Genomic DNA, 20,487 nt, shown 5'->3' with positions numbered 1-20,487 from the left:
AAGCTTACAGTCTAGAGGACGAGCTTATCGACTTAGTGGAAAGAGCACAGGCTTGGGAGTCGGAGGACATGGGTTCTAATCCTGGCTCTGCCACTTGTCTGCTGTGTGACCTTGGTCAAGTCACTTAACTTCTCATGCCTCAGTTACCTCACCTTTAAAATGGGGTTGAAGACTGTGGACCCAGTGTGGGACAACCTGATTACCTTGTATATACCCCAGCTCTTAGAAAAGTGCTTGGCATAGAGTAAGTACTTAACAAATACCGTAATTTTTTTTCTTGACACGCAAATTGATGCCCTCAACACCATCCTCTCCATTGAACCTGGTTCCCTTACCCCTCCATGATCTTGTACCAATAATCAGCAAAGCTTGATCACTTCCCAAGTCCACTCCCTGCACTCCTTTACCTGGGCTATGGAGCACTACTGGTGCAAATCTAGATATCTGACTGTGTCCACCTTATATTCATTCTTACCTGCTTCATTTTGGCCCTCCCTTCTCCTTAAATTGACAACAATACTCCACAGATGTGTCAAACCAAGGTCACCAATGAACATCTTCTCACCATAGCTAATGGACTCTATCTTAATCCTCCTTGACCTCTTGGCTGCCTTCAATATTGTGGGCCCCTCCCTTTCCCTGGAAGCCAATCAATCAACAATAGCATTAATGAATTTACTGAGAGTACAAAAGCATAAGCCCTACCCTCCGGGAGCATACACTCTAGCTGAAATACTAACACTGAATTTTCTGACACATTTCTCTCCTGGTTCTCCTCATTCTTTTCTGGCCAATTCTTGATTTGTTTCACTGGCTCTTCCTCTGTCTCTCACCTCAGAAATATAGGTGGCCCACAAAGCTCCTTACCTTCTCAAATAACACTGATTCCTTTGGCTTCAACCTCTGAGCCTTGAGAAGCCTGGATTGTGGGGCGTGAGGAACCTGGAATTCTGCTCCTTCTGGCACAGTATCCTACCATTTTTTGTTTTTATCTTTATGTTATCTCAGTGTTTGTTTTCATCTCTCCTTATGTATCTGTTGCCAGGCCTCTCTCTGTGATTTTAGTTTTGGATTGTAAGCCCCCTACAAGGGACAGGGACTACCTGTGTGTTCTTCCCCAGTGCTTAGTACACTGCTTTGTATACATTATGTGTTTAATAAGTATGATTCCTATTAATGCTACTACTTTCACCTCTATGCATGTGACTCCCAAATTTACCTTGCTAGCTCTCACCTTGCTCCTTCTCTGAAAACCTCCGGACGTCATTATGTTCCGTTGATATCTCAAGCTCAATATGTCTAAACCTTAACACAATTTCTCCACCTAACTTTCCCCTCATGGACAACAAACCACAAGATCTTTCCTCTAAGCTTCCAACCCTGCCATTTTCCTAGTCCTCTCTCTCTCTTTCAACCCCCAATTAATATGTCTAATGTGTGCCCAGCACTGTACTAAGTGCTTATGAAAGTACCACGGAACCCAGCCCTCAAAGAGTTTACAATTTAGTCAGGGAGTGAGACACTAAAATAAATTACACCTAGGAAGAAGTAATAGCATGAGCTATTAGTATATATTACGGTATGAGCTACGTGCTTGAGGAAGAAGGGATCACCCAAGTGTTGAGTTGGCATGGAAGGGTCTTAACCACAGCATTTCCAGAAATCTACCCTTTTTCCATTCACATGCCCACTGTGTCCTATCCAACTTATTCACTGTACCTCATTGCCATCTATCTCGTCACCTACCTTTCACCTTTCCTGACTCTGGCCTGGAACACCCTTCTTCTTCATATCTGAAAGGCAACCACTGTCCCCTACTTCAAAGCCTTATTGAAGGTACATTTCCTTCAAGAGGCTTTCCCTGACTAAGCCCTCATTTCCTCTTCTCCCACTTCTGCACTTGGATTTGCTCTCTTTATACCCTCCTTCCTCATCCGTAGTGCACTTACTGTACATATCCATATTTGATTTATACTAATGCCTGTCTCCCCCTCTAGACTGTAAGCTCATTGTAGGCAGGGAACATGTCTACCAACTCTGCTAGTGCTCTGGAGTGGCACAGAGAAGTTAAGTGACTTGCCCAAGGTCACACAGCAAGTGGTGGAGCCAGGATTAGAACTCAGGTCCATGCTCTTTCCACCTGACCATGCTGCTTCTCTTTATATTCACTAGATGACAGCTCTCCCCATCTCCAAAGTCCTTCTGAAATCATATCTCCAGGAGACCTTCTCTGATTACTTTCTAGTTTTGCTACTATATTCCTCAGCTGTCATTTCAGTGAGGGATTTTCACCATCTAAGCACTTAGGTTCCCACAAGCCACTGCAGAAATTATGTACATATTTCATATATTCTATTGCTTTCTCTTATCTATAATTTCTTGCAGCATCTGTTTCCTCCATTGGATTATAATATCCTTAAGAGCAAGGACTATGTCTTCCAACTTGCTTTAATTCTCCCAAGCACTTAGTATGAGCATGGACTTTGGGGTCAGAAGGATCTGGGTTCTAATCCCAGCTCTGCCACAGGCCTGCTGTCATCTAACTTCTCTCTTCTTCAGTTACCTCATCTATAAAATGGGGATTAAGATTGTGAGCCCCATGTGGGAGAGGGACTGTGTCCACCCCGATTTTCTTGTATCCACCCCAGCACTGAGAAAAGTCCCTGGCCACAGTAAGTGCTTAACAGATACCACAATTATTAGTATAATGTTCAGCATCCAGTGGGTGCCCAATAGATAATACTGACTGGATTAGACTGAGGATTCTCAGACCTCTGAAAAACAGAAGATGTTGTCAAGAAATGGTTACCAACAAATGACCAATAAAACTACATTTTTCTGCACTAATTTCAGAATTTCCTGATACCTAATCTACCCAGGGAAAAGGGAATCTAACAACACAATTTCACGAATCAAAGCCAACGACTGCAGATCCACCTGCTCATTTTGGATCAGTGCAGGAATAATGATATCCCTCCTGAGACTGTTTTGTGCAATCAGTTCTCCCACAACAAAGTTTTTTGTTTCTGGGCTTTGTGATAGACAAATCCATGCTAGGAAAAACTTGCCCTATAGCCTACATGCTTTGACTAACAGCGAGTGCACATGCCCAGTGATTTTTTCCATGCCACATCACACTCCATCCAGACAGAGGCAGACTGTCAGAGGTATGTTCCCTACTTCTGTCATGGATTTCTATCCGAAATGTCATAAAGTCACTTTGTTAGAGAAGAACTGACTGTAATGAGATGAGAGCGTTAAAGAAAATTCCATTACAATCTCTGCTTACTTGTCAGTCATCATAGTTGGCTGTTCATCGGCGAAATCCTCGGGGGCGGGCACAAACATACTGACGATGCTGGGTGCAGACAGTAGGCTGGATTTTGTGGCACCTGGGAAAATGTTAAAGAAATGTCTGGTAAATGCAGAACTATGCCCGAAAAAGGCTCACCTTCTGGTCGCACAGAGGCATATGGACTTTCACAGTGAATCGGCAGAGTCACCATTAACTGCAGTTTAGGGATTTTCAGAATTCACTTCATCTGGAAGATGACTGGGTCTTCTTTAGTATTATCATTAATAATAACAATAATAATACTAATTGTGATATTTGTCAAGTGCTTACTATGTGCTAGGCACTGTACTAATTGCTAAGGTTGATACAAAATTAATCAGGTCGGACCCCTTTCCACATGGGGTTCACATCTAAGTAGAAGGGGCGACAAGTATTGAATCCCCATTTTACAGAAAAGGAGCTGAGGCATGGAGAAGTTATGTGACTTGCCCAAAGTCACAGAGCAGGTAAGTGGTACAGCCAGGATTAGAATCCCGGTCCTCTGATTCCCAGGCCTGTGCTCTTTCCACTAGACCATGCTGCTTCTTTAGTTTTATTTCCAAAAATCCCTGCAAATATATTTGTGTATTGTATGATGACCTATTTCATCTCAAATGAAACTGCCATCAAAGGAACCAATGTAGAAAAAAAAAACAATCAAGAAAGTTTTCCTTGCGTGTCTTAAATGAGTTAACATGAACAAATACAAACAGTTCTCACTGTTTCATTGACATTTTGTCAATTCCGAGGGGATATACCAAAACCTCCAGGTCACCTAGGAAAAGAGGGTGTCTTCTGGATTAATTCCCTCACTAATATTGGTAATGTACCCACAGCACAGAAAAAAAAATCATTTAAAAAAACTGAGATATTCAGGGATTGAGTATGAACTCAAGTTACAGGAAGGAAAGTGGCAGTAATTTTGAGTCACTATGCCATTCTATTTACTAACTTACCTGTAAGTAAACCTTACTTTTCAGTTTGGGGACTGTAAAACTTACTTGAGTCTTAATTGGTTATTAAATGACCACAGCTTTCATGAGCATTACAAGAAGCCAAGACGATCTTGAGTGTTTTGTATTTTTAGTTGCTCTGGGATATTATGACAAGAGTGGGACACTACTAATAGCAAAGAAAAGCAACTGATGAATTGAAGATAGAGCAATGTGATGATGGAAAAATTTGTGGAGGACTAAAAACTAGGTGCCAAAATTATAAGTAGAAACTTTGACTTTTGAAATACCAATTTTATAAACAGAGAAGCACCGTTCTCCGGGGATGAGAGAGTAGATCAAATAACATGAAACAACATATCCATCATGTAGTTACTGGTAAATTCTGCAGAAGGAATCAAAAAGCTGGATAATTTTATGACCAGTACAAAAATGTGAAAAAACTCTGCCACTTGTCTATGTGACCTTGAGCAAGTCACAACTTCTCTGTGCCTCAGTTACCTCATCTGTAAAATGAGGGTTAAGACTGTGAGCCCCATACAGCACAGGGACAGGGACCCCGCCACTTAGAACAGGTAGATATAGATCATAGATATAGTTATCATACTTATTGAGTGCATACTGCGTGCAGAGCACTGTACTAAGCACTTGGGAGAGTACAATGTAAAAGAGTCTGTAGTCATGTTCCTTGCCCACAGTGATCTTACAGCCTAGAGGATACTGTGTATCCCCAAAAAATAAAAATGTTTTTCTGCAATGTTGACTGGAGTCTCAATCTTAGTTCTCTGACAGTATGGAGCTCTCTATGGATCACTGAAAGCTAAAAGTCCCAGAAACCAAAGGGAACTGTCAGTGTTAAACACTACTACCAGACAGTAATGTTCACCAGAGCCAACAAGACCCAAAATGTCCTCTATGATTTACCATAAAAAGAGATTTGCATGTAATCATCTGACTCCTGTTTCTTGGTTTTGTCAGCTAATGACCTTTGGAACTGCACAGCCAAAGCTGGTTAAGAGATTTGGAAATTTGGGCAATCAAAGTCCTTTGCAAAAAATGCAGAAAGAAAAAAGGTTGTAAAAATTGCTTTCAAGGCTAGAAGAATTCTAATTCAAAAGAGTTGGAATTCAGGTTTAAAAAATAAATTAGAACTTGGCCAGGGAGAGAAGTGGGGATACAAGGTAACTCAAAAACTGTAACAAGGGATGTGGTCTTTCTTTTTTTAAATAATATTTGTTAATTGCTTACTATGTACCAAGCACTATACTAAGTGCTGGAGTAGATAAAAGTTCATCAGGTCAGATACAGTCCCTGTCCCAAATGGGGTTCACAGTCTACATGAGAGGGGAAAACAGTATTGAACACCCATTTAACAGATGAGGAATTAAGTGACTTGCCCAAGGTCATACAACAGATACATGTGGCAAAGATAGGATTAGAAACCCTAAGTCTTTGCTCTTTCCTCTAGACCATACTGCTTCCCTGCTTCATTAGTAGAGCGCATACACAAAGACTGGGATAAACCCAAAATCATGACTATCTGTGGTTAGGCAAGCTTTATAAAATTGTAATCTCATCACAATTTCACAACCCCTGAAACCATATCATATATATCTGGCCCTCACAGCTAAGCTGGCAATATTGTGTTTGGAAACCTGGGAAATCAGGACAGCAGCCCAATCTTGTCCCCCTTTTTGATGACTGGGAGATTTCAGGTAAGGAGAAGAAAAGAGAAAAGTGTACCTCTGTTCTACAAGACTCAGAATGATATAGGACCTGACCTGAGCATTTACTTAGCATGCTCCATCCTGGATGTAAAAGTTCAAAACTTTGAAGTTTGAAAGAGAACCAGGGGGTCCAAGATCAGGCCTGTGAATTTCCAACTCCAGGACATTTATACATTTTTCTAAAATTTCCAAGAACAGCCTACCATGATCCACAAATACGCCAAAACGCATGGTCAGCCTCTTCGGTGATAAGCAGTCTTTGGAACAATCTTAAGGAGCTTAAAAGTCTGGACTAACCTCTCATCCTTAGTGGTGGTCCCTCCAGCTCAGGATTTAGACATATTGGCACATTACACTGACGTTTCCCATGCTGTATCTGTTCTGTGGATAAATAGAGCATTTCAATTTCCAATGCTGTCCATCTAGCACTGATCACAATTCTAAGAATTTTATCTTGAATAATTGTCTTTAGGAAGCAAAGAAAACACTTAGATGAGAAGGTCCCAAAACCTTGATGGGGATGGGGTGGGGGAAGAAAAATAGATGATTTGTTACAAATTGCCCAGTTACCCAGAAAAATGATCCACTGGAAGTCAGATGCTGTATAGAAATAGAAAAGAAGCTTGTCTTCCCAAAACCCCAAATATTGAGTCTACATAAATTACTCTTTAAAAGGTTCCAGAACAAAATGTTAACACAAACAGTCAGACAAGGAATAAAATCAATGTTCAGACAGGTTGGGAGAAGGATTGAGATATAGATACATTTGAGCTGGGAGACAATGTATGACTGCTTCCAGGAAAAAAAAAGAACTTGGAGAAGCACCTTCTTGAAGTGAAAAATGAAGCAAAGAAACAAAGCCTCCAGATTATAGAAATGAACCTTTTAGATATGACTAATTGTCCTCATAATTAATTCGGCCTATACTTTAGCCTCCTTTTCTATTTTGTCCTACTTTTTCTACTTTGTCTATATCTGTGAACTTTTCTTTTAAGCATTAAAATCAAGGTTGGTACCACTAACCCATAGTCCTGGATCAACTGCACTGTCCTCCTCCTTCGGTCTTGTGCTCGACCTGCAGAGCACTGTTGGCAGAAATCTAAATAACAGGCTGACTTAGTCTACTTCAAGTTTATCCCTGCAAGTTTTAACTCTGCCCTCTCCTCTGCCCAGTAAAACTATTTCTCCACCCTTATTGACACCCATGCTCTCGTCAGTTGTTCCAGATATTTATCTCCCTCCCTTAAGCCCTCTGTCTCCCATCTCCCCCATCCCTTACCCCCAATGACCTGGCCACCTACTTTATTAAGAAAATTGACACCATCAAATGTGAGCCCCCTAAAATCGCCCCTGCCCCTCCTCAGTCCCTCCCCCTTCCAGCTCCCTCTTCAATTCTCTTTTCTTGTCAGCAGTATCTCTAGTATATATATCTCTGCATATATATATATATATATATCTCTCTAGTATATATATCTCTCCTATCCCATCCAGCAGGGGCGATTTTAGGGGGCTCACATCTGAAGATGGTGTCAATTTTCTTAATAAAGTAGGTGGCCAGGTCATTGGCCAGTACATAATATGTATAATCAGATTTCCCTTGCTAACCATGAATTCTCTCACTGCAAGCTATAATATTCATACTCCATTTCTGACCATTTTGGCTACCATGGGAGCAAATGAGTTCTTCAAGGGAGTAGGTATAGATGGAGAATAGAAGGGAACTCAGAACTGAACACTTAGGGGGTGGGAGGCAGAGGAGGAGCCCGTGAAGGAGACTGAAAATGAACGGCCAGAGAGATTAGATTAGTATATACTGTGATTAGGTCAAGGAAATCTTGATGATGACATTGCTGGCTTAGCGAACAGGAAAAGAGCCCGAAATGTTCATGTGAAAGAAACTATGAAAAACTCTTAAATGGAAGGTGTGAAATGAAACTCTTTAAGTCACTCAACATCCTTCACAGAGGCTAGAGGAGATTTTTTGATGAGTCTTTTATAAAACCAGCAACAGTGGGACTAGGTAACACAGACTAGGTGACACCATATCCAATAACCAGCAAGGCCCATAACACTGAACCATACTGGTCACAGAAACAAGAAAATCCTCCTGCATACCACCTCTCAGATTCTCAGCCCTCAGGGCTGGCCAGGCCTTTCTAGAGTACATTTACTGTACCACACAGAAGTTCACAGTCTCAAGTAGGTGGGAGAACAGGTGGGAGATAAGCAGGCGAGACTCATCTGACACCAATGGCATGGTCAGTTCACCAGTTCAAAAAAACCCCAACAACCACTAAACAATTTAATAATGTTGGTATTTGTTAAGCGCTTACTATATGCAGAGCACTATTCTAAGCGCTGGGGTAGATACAGGGTAATCAGGTTGTCCCACATGAGGTTCACAGTCTTAATCCCCATTTTACAGATGAGGGAACTGAGGCACAGAGAAGTTAAGTGACTTGCCCACAGTCACACAGCTGACAAGTGGCAAAGCCGGGATTCAAACCCATGACCTTTGACTCCCAAGCCCGGGCTCTTTCCACTGAGCCATGTGGTAGCTAGAACTACATACATCTTCTGGACTGTTACATTTTACTCTACCAGGTGCTTAGTACAGTGCTCTGCACACAATAAGCACTCAATAAATCCAACTGACTGACTGAGGCCAGGGTTACTGGCCATCTCACCTGCATCAAATAATGCAGTGGTTGAAATTATTAGCTAAAAACAGGTTTTTGAATATTTGTAGACTGCTTTTATTCCTAGTGTCTTTCCTCTATTGCCCTGGGTGATGGAGAATAAGTATTTTAAGAGAAATTTAAGTCAATTTCAATAAGAATCCCAAATTTATACTGTGGTTGGGGAGTGAGAATCTGCCAATTAAAATAAGACATGAAACAGCAGGACCTAGTAGAGAGATCATAGGCCTAGGAGTCAGAAAGACCTGACTTCTAATTCCAGCTCTACCAATCTCTCTGCCAATTGTTTGCTGTGTGACCTTGAGCAAGTCATTTAACTTCTCTGTGCCTCAGCTTCCCCAACTATAAAATGGGGATTCAATAACTGTTCCCCCACCTACTTCAGACTGGGACCACTCCCCTCTCATGTGGTAGAGTAAGCACTCGACAAATAACATGAAAAAAATTACAAAGTTATCCAAATTATTTGTCCTTTATTTACCGCAAATTAAGGATAATAACTATCAAAATAAATCAAGCAGAGCCATTTGATGTTTCATCCACATCTCCCCCACCCCCAAACCATATACATCGAGACCACTGTACAAATTTAATGATGAAAAGGATAGGCATATCATAAGAACTATCAGTGTAATGTTGGCTCAAGGAAGAGAAAAATGAATATAGTACAATCACAGAGCATAGAATACTGAGTTTAGAAAACAAAGATTAATCAACCGATCAATAGATGGTAGAGGTACTACTGTGCAACGCATTGTACTAAATGCTTGGGAGAGCATAATAATAATAATAATGGTATTGGTTAAGCACTTACTATGTACCAGGCACTGTACTAAGCTCTGGGGTAGATACAAGCAAATTGAGTTGAGCACAGTACCTGTTCTACATGGAGCTCACAGTCTCATTTTACAAATGAGGTAACTGAGGCACAAAGGAGATAAGTGACTTACCCAAAGTCACACAGCAGACAAGTGGCAGAGCCGAGATTAGAATCTATGACCTTCTTAGTCCTAGCCTGTGCTCTACCCATTAGGGCACACTGCTTCAGTAGACATTATCTCTGCCCTCCAGGACCCTTCTCTTTTACAATCAAGTGGGTGGAGGGAGAAGGCAGGGAACAAGTCCCTCTAAAAAAAAATTACAGGAAGGAAGAAGCAATGGAGTGTAAAGTGCTATGGAGTCGTGTGTGTGTAGTCAAGTGCTTAGGTTGCACAGAAGTGCTGAAGTAGCAGATAGGGAAGAAATAGGACGGATAGAGGAGAGATGGATTGGCGTAGATGCCAGATGTGAAGAGAGAGGGAGTTCCAGACAGGAGGGAGGATGTGAACAAGAGATCGGGGGAGAAAGAGCAGAACAAGATGCAACGAGTAGGTTGGCTCGAGGGAAAAAAAGCTTGAAAACTAGGATGTGAGAGACTGAGGTTAAATAGAGGGGAGAGAAATAAGTGCCTTAAAGCTGATGCTCAGGAGGTTTTGCTTAATGCTGAGAGAAATGGGCAATCACCAGAGCATTCTGAAGGTGTGGGGAGATGTTTGCAGAACAATATTTTAAGAAAATATCAAAGGCAGCAAAGTTAAGGGTGAGCTCTTTATGGTCAGGGAATGTGTCAACCAACTCTACTGAATTTCTCTCTCTCCCAAGTGCCTAATACAGTGGTTGGCACAAAGTAAGTGCTCAGTAAGTACGATGGATTGATTGATTGGTTGAATGACTTATGGGCTGGAGAAGGGAGAGACTGGAAGCAGAGAGGCTAGTGCAACAGTCAAGGCAGGAGATGGAAAATGCCTAGACCTGCATAGTGTCAGTTCGGATGGTGAGGAAGGGGTGGATTCTGGAAAGAGTAGACTAACTTTAGCTGTACTGAATCAGTCAGCATCTATTTCAAACTGGGTTAGATATAGACCCATAAAAGAATAAAAAGCAGCTCTAGTGCAACCTGGTAATATTGCTGACAGAGAACTCATGGGCTTGTATTCAACAATAAAATCGATGAGTGATGTTCACTGGTGTAATGTGATGCTTTAATTTCATTTGAGTCAGGAAAAACCACAGCATCTTCTCCCACTCTAAGAAAAGCACCTGACCCTCCATCTCAATTATAGACAACGGAGAGAAAAAAATCTGCCTGTAAGGATTTATAGCCCACTATGAGCATCTCTTCTCTGAAATTACGGAATACTTGAAGCCAGTTACAAATTACTTAATCTTCCCCTTTTTTTTCCTGGAAAGCCATAAAAGAAATAATAAAATTCACAAGCTGTGAAAGGCACAGAATGAAACAGCTTCTGGTTTGAGGGGAGAAAGGACAAAATGCTTAACCCACCAGTGTCCCAGTTGCTGATGTTGTGAGGGGCACTGGACTGATGTTCCAGTTGCCTCTTCATTAACTGGCTCATGGTCAGAGCTCCCAATGATCCCCTTTTCATCTGCTTATACTGAGCTGTTTAGGAGAAAGAAGACCATTACAGGAAAAAAAGTCATACATAGAATTTAAAGTTTTCAGTGTGAGCACAATATACACCCTATTCTTGAGTCGGTTCCTGACTTGACTGCTGTTCAAACATAAGGGTAGGTACATTTCTACACTCAGATTTCATCTCCTCTCCTCCCACTCCCTCCTGCATCCCCTTTTGCTCTTGGATTTGCACTCTTTCTTCCCACCTCTCTCAACCCCCAGCACTTACAAACATATCCGTAATTTATTTACTAATATAAGTAATGCCTGCCTCTCCCTCTAGACTGTAAACTCACTGTGGGCAGGGAATGGGTCTACCAGTTGTATTATACTCTTCCAAGGTCTCAGTACATTGCTCTGCACATAGAAAGTGCTCAATAAATAGAATTGATTGATTGATTATGGACCAATCCTTAGCTATCATCTGAATATATTTATGAACAACAACAACAAAACTGAACCTTCCTCTTTCTCCATGGGAGCACAAAGATCTTCACATGCATTGGCTTGAACAACACTGAATTAGCCCTGAGAAAAAGCATATATTACCCAGATGAGAAAAGACATGCCAAAGTAATTAAGTGATCTGTCAGGAGACACAGAACCAGGCAGTGGCAGAACTATAGCTAAAGCCAAGGAACTCTGGACTCTTAACTCAGGTTTGTCTTAAAGCATTTGGCCCTGTGCTTGAAGTGCAGTAGCCAAGATACCCTTCCAAACTAGATTCTTAAGAAGAAGATCCCATACTATGCAATTCCAGTGCATCCTGGGAGGCTTCCAGGTCTGATCTGTGATTCTTCTGCACCACCATCTTTAATTTTACCATACTTGGGAAATACTGCTTTAAGAGCATTAAATAATGGCCTCAATTCAATAAATATATAAATGAAATGCTATACTTGAATTTCCCACCTCAAGGCCAGAGAAAATCTTACTTGATATAGAAGAATGGCTACTAGTCTCGGGCACACCTGCTTCTAATGTTGGAGCAGAAGAAGATTCTCTTGGCATTTCCAAAGTTGAAAGTCCTTTAGCAGAAGGATCTACAAACAAAAACACTATTTAAAACCCCAAAGAGGAACACATGTTATCAATCAATCATATTTATTGAGCACTTGTGTTTTGCAGAGCTCTGTACTAAGCGCTTGGGAGAGTACTAAATAACACAGCTAGTACACTCATTCCCTGCTACTCTCCTCAATATGGGCAGGAAACATGACTATCTACTCTGTTGTGGTGTTCTCTCCCAAGTGCCTAGTAAAGTGCTCTGCACAAAGTTTGCACTCAGTAAATTTTATCGATTTATTGTCTCTCTCTCTAGACTGTAAGCTCGTCATGGGCAGGGAACATGTCTGCTAATTCTGTTGTATTATGCTCTCTCAAGTGCTTAGTACAGTGCTTTGCCAGTCAGTCGTATTAATGTGTGCAGAGTACAATATAATAATAATAACAATAATAATAATAATAATGTTGGTATTTGTTAAGCACTTACTATGTGCAGAGCACTGTTCTAAGCGCTGGGGTAGATACAGGGTAATCAGGTTGTCCCTCATGTGGGACATGTCCCACATGAGGCTCACAGTCTTAATCCCCATTTTACAGATGAGGGAACTGAGACACTGAGAAGTGAAGTGACTTGCCCACAGTCACACAGCTGACAAGTGGCAGATCCAGGATTCGAACTCATGACCTCTGACTCCCAAGCCCGTGCTCTTTCCACTGAGCCACGCTGCTTCCAATATAAAAATTAACAGATACACTCCCTGCCCAGGACAAGCTTAGAGTCTAGAAGACTGTCGGCTTACAGTCTAGAGGCTCGTAGTAAGTGTTGAATAAATACAATTGATAGATTATGATTTCTACTCTCATATTTGACTTGACCATGATTTAGCCTCCCTGTTCCTGCATCCCTTCCTCTGGATAATAACAGCTCAAACCCTACCTATCATATACAGCTATTGGGAAGATAAATTAGATCACATATGAAACTCTTAAAATATGATTACACCATTATTTGAGCTTCCTTGCATCTTTCCTCCTTGACTCAGCACCAACCTATTTATATTCCTAAAAGGAAATAGGAACTACAAAATTTCTAGTTCTGAAAAGCTCATAAACTGAATTAAAATGACCAAATTTCAGGATATTGAGCTCATTATGGGCAGTAAATGTGACTGCCAATTCTGTTGTACTCACTCAAGTGCTTAGCACAGTGCTCTGCACATAGTAAACATTCAATAAACACCACTAATTGATATTGAAGTCTAGAAGGTGTCAGGATCTCCTAGGCCTCCCCTTTCCAGATGTTTGTGTTAGAAATACAGTTTTTTATAAAATAATGAATACTGATTCTAAGAAGCAAAAACCCACGGATATAAAGTTCTATTTTTAAAATATCTGTATAAATTCCTTCATTTGCAAAAGTCCCGTTAAGCAGTCCTCTGCCGAAGCATTTACATTAGAAAATCGGCCATAAATACATCGTGTGATAGCTCGCAAACATTAAAATGCAGCTACCGATCAAATGAAAATGGCTATATTCTACTTTGCCTATTGGTCCTAGGAGGATGACCAAAGCTTCCAAGCAGAGGATAATTACCAGGTGCTTCTCGAGTCTAGTAAATGGTTATATCAAAGTCGAAAAACGCAGTCCAATTCTCCCCTTGGAGGTAGGAGGAGGCAACCTGACATTAGGGCTCATAAAGGCACACAGGGTGTTTTCAGGAAGCAGGGATGGGAGAGAGTGTTGCCCTTCCCCTCTCCCACCAATCTCTAACTTTGCCCCTTTACATGTGGGCTGAAGAACCACAGAGAAACCACAGGATGCTCCTCCACCCTTAAACCAGAAATGGCAAGGGCATCAAGCAACGTAGAGGATGAGGGAGAGGGAGCCATCTAAAGGGTAAATTGCAGTGACACTTTGAGCCAGAAGTTATGCTACCTGGTAACTCCTGCTTACCGTGAGGTGAGCAGAATCTTTCCCCTCTCACGGGCAGCCACACTGGGATGGCAAACGCTGTTTCTGTCAGCGCTAGCATTCCTTTCTTCTGCCTGGTGGGATGGTGAGATTCCAGGCAGGGAGGGGAGCAGAGAAAAAGTGGGCAGAGGAAATTCAACTGCCTTCCACATCATCTAGGGCATTAATTGGGGCCCTTCAAATTGAAAATGGAGACTGGGAAAGAAAAGTAAGCAGGCAGCATGGCCTAGTGGAAAGAGCATAAGACTGGGAGTCCAGAGACCTGAGTTCTAATATCAGCTCCACCATTTGTCTGTCATGTGATAGTTCTCTGTGCCTCAGTTTCCTCATTTGTAAAATGGGGATAACAATACCTGCTTAATCTCCCTCAGACTGTAAGTTCTGTTCCAGGTGGGAAGCACTTACTCTGTGCTAAGTGCTAAGGAAGCAGCATGGGGTAGTGGATAGAGCATGGACCAGAGAGTCAGAAGGTCATGGGTTCTAATCCCAGCTGTGCCACTCGTCTACTGTGTGACCTTGGGCAAGTCGTTTCACTTCTCTGTGCCTCAGTTCCCTCATCTGTAAAATGGGGATTGAGATTGTGAGCCTCACATGGGACAGGGTCCGTGGCCAACTCCATTTGCTTGTATCCACCCCAGCATTTGGTACAGTGCCTGGCACATAGTAAGCACTTAATAAATACAACAATTATTAGGTTAGAAATAAAATATGCAGATGAGACAGTCCTGTCCCAGGCAATAGCAAAAATATTTTGCAGCAGTATCATCATAGAAAAAAAAAGCAGTGCCTCCGATGCAGAGGGCTCAAAATATAAGGAATTAAGGTGCCCATAGATTATAGTCCAGATTGTAGCTGGCATTTTGGGGTTTCCTGAAAACACAGAACAGCCACCCGCAGGTTGACATTGTATTAGCAAATGGAATCAACTGTGAACTCAGTATTTGCATACACTCAACTCTTGATTATTCCAGAGGTGCTCATCCAGTTTATGGATTTTCCAAGCTCTTGGCTTCCCCGCCTCTTTTTACCACTTCAATGCCTCTTGTCTTCCTGGAGGCAAAAGAAGAGCAAGGAAGTGCATTCAAATCAGTTCATTTTGCAAATCCATAAAAGATGAGATGGAAATAGAAAAGAGTGCCTAAAACCATCCTTTTGGGGTATATTTGTGGAATTGGTTATCCATGCTACTGGTCTCCCTTTATTGTAAATAATCAAGAGTTGACTATCATGCTTAGAGACAAATACTGTAACATTTATACAGCCTGAGTAAATTACACCTGAATCCCACATGTTGCATTGCACAAGAGAGGTTCTGGAAATATGACTGAATGAATGGGTGGTCTTGAAGCAATTATAATGTCAGATAGGGACATCACGAGCTTTAGAGTTTGACGCATTTTCAGTGCAAGTGTCCTAACTGTTAATTGCCCAGACTTCAGGGAAGAGCTGGGAGGAGGAAGAGAAACTTCTTACCTGGATCTTTCTGTTCTCCCAATTTGTCTAGAATGTTGAAGGAAATGTCAAGGTACTCCCTCTGGATAGCACTGACAGCGATCTTTCTCTGTTTCCTTTGCCTAGGGACAATCTGAATCTTGAATTCTTCTGCTCCTTCATCTTCTGGCTTCTGCTCTGCATTTTGTTCTGAATCAGATTCTGCATTGGTGTCCGATTTATCGCTCTCAGTCTGATTCTCAGCATCTTCGGGAACCTTAAGAAGAACAGTTTTTCCACTTGAACTCGGAACCGACCCACTGGACTTCATTTCCTCTGGGCAAAGTTCATAGCTATCATCAAGAGACAGTTCAGGAAGTGCAAATGACTTCTGTAGGAGGTCACGCTTTTGCTTGAGAGTTAGTGGGCTCCCAACAGGAAATTCTGGTAAGTCCCCTGACTTTGACAATTCTTCAGAACCTTTTTGATCTTCAGGAATGGTTGGAGGGATTTCTCTTTTTCCCGATGGCAGATGATTGCTTGCATCTTTCGAGGTAAAGTCTTTAGAGCAATCCTCAATGCTTACTTGCACGAGAGGGGTTGTACTTAAACTGAGCACAGAGGGACGGACAGGAGTCGAGGCGCCATTTTTTCGGGACACCCTATCCTCTCCTTGGGTCGCGAATTCCTCCTCTTCATCGCTCTCCACTATTCGGAGTGGTGGAAGAGGCTCAAAGACCAGAGAGTCACTGTCTGATGTAGAGAGAATAGAATGCTTTTCATGGCCTGATGTTGAATCAGAAGATAGATCTATGAGATCTAAATCCTCTTTAGAAAGGGCAGGTTTTACCGGAGATTCAACTTTTACTTCAAAGGTCTCCATGCAATTCAGTCTAACTTCAGGAATGACAGGTCTTCTGGCTTCTTGTAAACTTTCTATGGCTGGGTTTTCAGGGATTTCGGGATTTTCATTTCTGGTGGCAGAATTCTGTCTAGGCCGTCCATAGTCACTTTGTCTATGTGTGATGTAAGCGGCGTGAGTAGGTGGTTTATCTAGGTCACAGCGGTCTATGCACGACTTCCTACGATGTTCATCTAATGTAAACAACAGGGAGTCTGCATTCCCTATATCAAGAGATTTTTGTTTTAAAGAGCGCAGCTTTTTTTTCTGAATGCTTTCTTCTCTCACACAGCGTAGAATGCTGTCTTGCAATGCCCCCGTTTCTCTATATTCAGCCAGCTCTATTTCACCTGATTAAAACAGAAAAAGCTAGTACTGTTTTACTTGGAGATTTGACTTTTTCCCCCTCATGCTCCAGCACACAATTGGCATACACCATAATCCACAATCCCAGTGTCAAACTGACAAAGATGAACTGACTCGGTTCACCTAAAGACTGTTCTGGATCCATGTCCCAGAAAATTGTTTTGCCACATGGAAACCACAGTGGCATTCTAAAGACTGGTGGTTCCTCAATCCATTAAACTCCAAGATAATTACTCAGCTCCATTCAGTTACACCCCCTGCATTGCGTCTTTTGGGCTGAAGCAGATTTAAGGAACTGAATTCAAGGTGTGTGGAAGAGAAGCAAACATTTGGCAACAAATCAAATAAGCAATGGCCCTCTAAAGACAATCATGACATCAATGATGTATTTTTACTTCACACGCACGCGCGCACACGTACACACACATATATATATACATATATGTGTATATATATACTGTTTATGCATATATAAATTAACAGTATTAGAAATGTGTAATAGCAGAATAGAGTAAAATTAAAGTTTAGCTCAGAACAAAGAGTAGAGTACAACATTTCTGCATAAAATTACTAAAATTAAAAAATTCATACTTCTCTGGGCATTCATCTCAACCGGTTGATATTTCACCATTTTGCTGCCGCCTATCCTTTTCAATCTTGCAAAAAAAGTTTGAGACTCTTTATTGCAGGGTCCAGTAGGTGTATCATGAATATCAGATTCATCAAAAACACTATCTTCCTCTAATTGGGGAAAGAAAGTCATAATTACACTTGAGACTAGACTATCTATCCCTTAGGCTGCGTCTACACTTGCAATTCAATTGAAACCGAGTAGTACTAAGCAGAACAGCTTTTGCGATGGAGTGATGTTTAGATAAGCCCAGTCCTGACCAAGGTTTTGGCATTTCCAACTATTTTGCAAATCTTCCAGCAGGACTACAGAGCAACCTTCTGACAGGCTCTCTATTATTCTATATGCTATGGCTGGCAGAACTCCATATTTGTGCATTAACATCAACCACAATACAGCAAAAGTAGAGGTGCTGTTGAATGCACTTACAGCAGCAGTACAATACTTCTATATCTGCCTGTGAGTTTCCTCAGAGACTGAACTGAGGCAAGCGTTTTGATCTTGGGGAACGTTTAGCCAAACTGGGCACAAGTGGAGTGGATATTGCTGGAAGTCCGACTTTTTCCCCGAATATTGCTGAGTTTTCTGACTTGTGTAGACACAACCTAACACTACATGCACCTTATACTTTGTAAATGCAAAATACTGTACTCTACATTTGGTAATGAAACACACAACACAGCAAAAGCTTATATCATTGGTATCTCCAAAGCTTCACAAATGAGTATGGACTGAAGAATAAACAAGAAGGAAAGAAAAAAGAAAAAAATCCTATACACCTAATAAATTTAGATTTCTTCTTGGTGGGCTTCTCCCCTTGGAACTGTTAAGCATCTTGGAAACCCCAGAAGGTTTCTTGGTTATCCATGATCCTTGATTTCAGCAAATCTGACTGGTTTGTTAGGTTTTCTAGCCTGAACATGTTATGTCTTCTTCTATCCCCATTTAACCAATTTTTCAAACCACTGATGGACTCAAAGACAGATTAATGACACAAATAGTAGATACTTTGAGACCCAGAGTGTTCTTTTAAGAAATTCACTTAAATCTTTTATCCCCCTTCCCCTAAAGTGCCACAAACCAAACAGCAAACAACATGCATCAAACAACAAAAAGGACAGAAACCATATTCTATTCTTACTCATCTGAATTTATATACTATAAAGACAACTTTGCAGGTTACAGAGCAATTAAAATGGTCAAGAATTGATTCAGCTCAATCTAATAACCTATCTTGCATAAACTCCATGAATAAATGTTCCACAGTTACACCGATCCAGTTATTATTCATATTAAATACTTGAGTGCCAACTAAAGGTTAAGTACTATGCAGAGCAAGGTAATTTAACTCCAAGTATCTTTCTAAGCCCAGCAAAATTATTCAAGTATTCATGACACTCCATGGTGCTTGCAGCCATATTCTATTGGAAATTTCTGCAACTGAAAAATCCAATCTGTTTAAACCAGTAAAAAAAGTATTCATATTCTTTTAAACTATTGTCACCCTCAGGTGTACATTCAAAACTCTCGCTTATTAGATTTCCCATTTGGTTGTAAGAATCCGTGTCTTTTGCTCCAGTTTTCCTCTACATGTTTAGCTTAGTGCTCTGCCCACAGGAAGCCCTCAAATATCACTCTTTGGTAAAAGGGGGAAAGCACATTCAGTGACCAGTTTTATGCGGAAAGACCCCACTATACAGGTTCCTGTTTTCTTCTTCTCCACTTGGAAAATAAATTCTGGAGGTGAAGATTGTAAAGTAATCCCTTTTATGTTCATTCTCTTGGACTAGACCATTAACATTAAAGTAGATAAGAGCCCACTTTTTCATCTAAACTGGCTGAAGACAAGGCTCATGTCAATGTCCCCTAACACAACCAGTGTCCAGTTATGCACATAGGGAGGCTGTTCCCCTCCTCACCTCAACACATGCACTGCTACACTCATTCATTCAAGATGTTGGCATAAACCCTGTACTCAGAGGCTCAATATTCTCCAAGAAGCATGCTCCAGTGCCCTCTATATATGCAAGTAACTCTCTCCCCCTCAGAATGGACATTGGCAAAGTTTTACAATTGGCCACCCATCAACACGGTCTCCCGCCTACCCTGCCTATCCCTCAATCTGGGAGAAGGAAAAGACATGGGGAGGGCAGAGCAATCTCCTTGTCCCCCCACTATTCATTCCCTAGTACCTAGACAAGGATAAATCCCAATGCCTGCAAGGTTGGAAAACAATTCTGTAGTGCCAGATTTGCTGATCCTCCCTGTCATACCATAAGTTTCTCCCTTTAACATGCCTGAACCCCAATTCACTTCATTAATCTCTGGAGGATGATATTATCAGGAATGAGATACCTTTTTCTTTTTCACTGTATCTGCTTATGTTACTGTTGTCACTGTACAAAGGTCCTGCGGTGGCATGAGGCTTGCAGCTGTGATATTGGGCATTCAGCGTATTGACTGTAATCTGGATCAGATTCAGCATAACCTTGCTGATATCACATTCTCGGTAGGGATACTACTCAATAAAATGGAGAGAGAGAGAAAAAAACACCCTTCGTGATTAGAGACAACAATTTTTCATGTCCTGCCACTGCCTGGACCTGCTCCTAGATGTTTCTGCTTGTCCTAATACCCTGAAAACCTGCTTCACTTCATTCATTCAATCCTATTTATTGAGGACTTACTGTGTGCAGAGCACTGTACTAAGCGCTTCAAATGTACATTTCAGCAACAGAGACAATCCCTGTCCTTCAATGGGCTCACAGTCCATCCTCATTACTGCAGTCCACTTGGATGTGTGTGTGTGTGTAGGCACATGTCTAACACTGCCCCCCTCCTTTGCTAAGGACAGAATAGGCTAAGTTTACTTTGCCACTGCCCCCATTATCTTTAAAAGTTGCCATGAGTGAGGCAAGGACCAAGTCGAGAAGAGAGTCACATTCCCAAATTCAACGGGATAGGATCCCTGTTTTGAGACAGATAGTGGGACAGATGCATCGGTTGAGCAGGC

At 41.5% G+C, this 20,487-nt stretch overlaps 1 protein-coding gene across 9 annotated transcripts in view; it reads right to left on the bottom strand.

Moving 5' to 3' along the window:
• UNC79 (unc-79 homolog, NALCN channel complex subunit) overlaps positions 1-20,487 on the bottom strand; it is a 169,684-nt gene that overhangs the window by 49,801 nt on the left and 99,396 nt on the right. For 7 of the 9 annotated variants that reach the window (XR_005659965.1, XM_039911880.1, XM_029066312.2 and 4 more), the window contains 7 exons: positions 19,830-19,992; positions 17,435-17,584; positions 15,619-16,827; positions 12,104-12,211; positions 11,037-11,153; positions 6,312-6,395; positions 3,290-3,392 (listed from right to left, as the gene is read on the bottom strand). Coding sequence is in view for 8 of the 9 variants with exons in the window: in XM_039911880.1 (XP_039767814.1) it covers positions 3,290-3,392; positions 6,312-6,395; positions 11,037-11,153; positions 12,104-12,211; positions 15,619-16,827; positions 17,435-17,584; positions 19,830-19,992 (1,934 nt within the window). In the remaining variant the exon portion in view is untranslated. The remainder of the gene's footprint in view (positions 1-3,289; positions 3,393-6,311; positions 6,396-11,036; positions 11,154-12,103; positions 12,212-15,618; positions 16,828-17,434; positions 17,585-19,829; positions 19,993-20,487) is intronic. The other 2 variants (XM_039911870.1, XM_039911872.1) reach the window with 2 other exon arrangements.

The sequence above is a fragment of the Ornithorhynchus anatinus genome, chromosome 1, assembly GCF_004115215.2.
Source record: "Ornithorhynchus anatinus isolate Pmale09 chromosome 1, mOrnAna1.pri.v4, whole genome shotgun sequence".
NCBI classification, from domain to species: domain Eukaryota; kingdom Metazoa; phylum Chordata; class Mammalia; order Monotremata; family Ornithorhynchidae; genus Ornithorhynchus; species Ornithorhynchus anatinus.
Note: the sequence above shows the minus strand (reverse complement) of the source record. Positions and strands in the feature narration are given on the sequence as shown.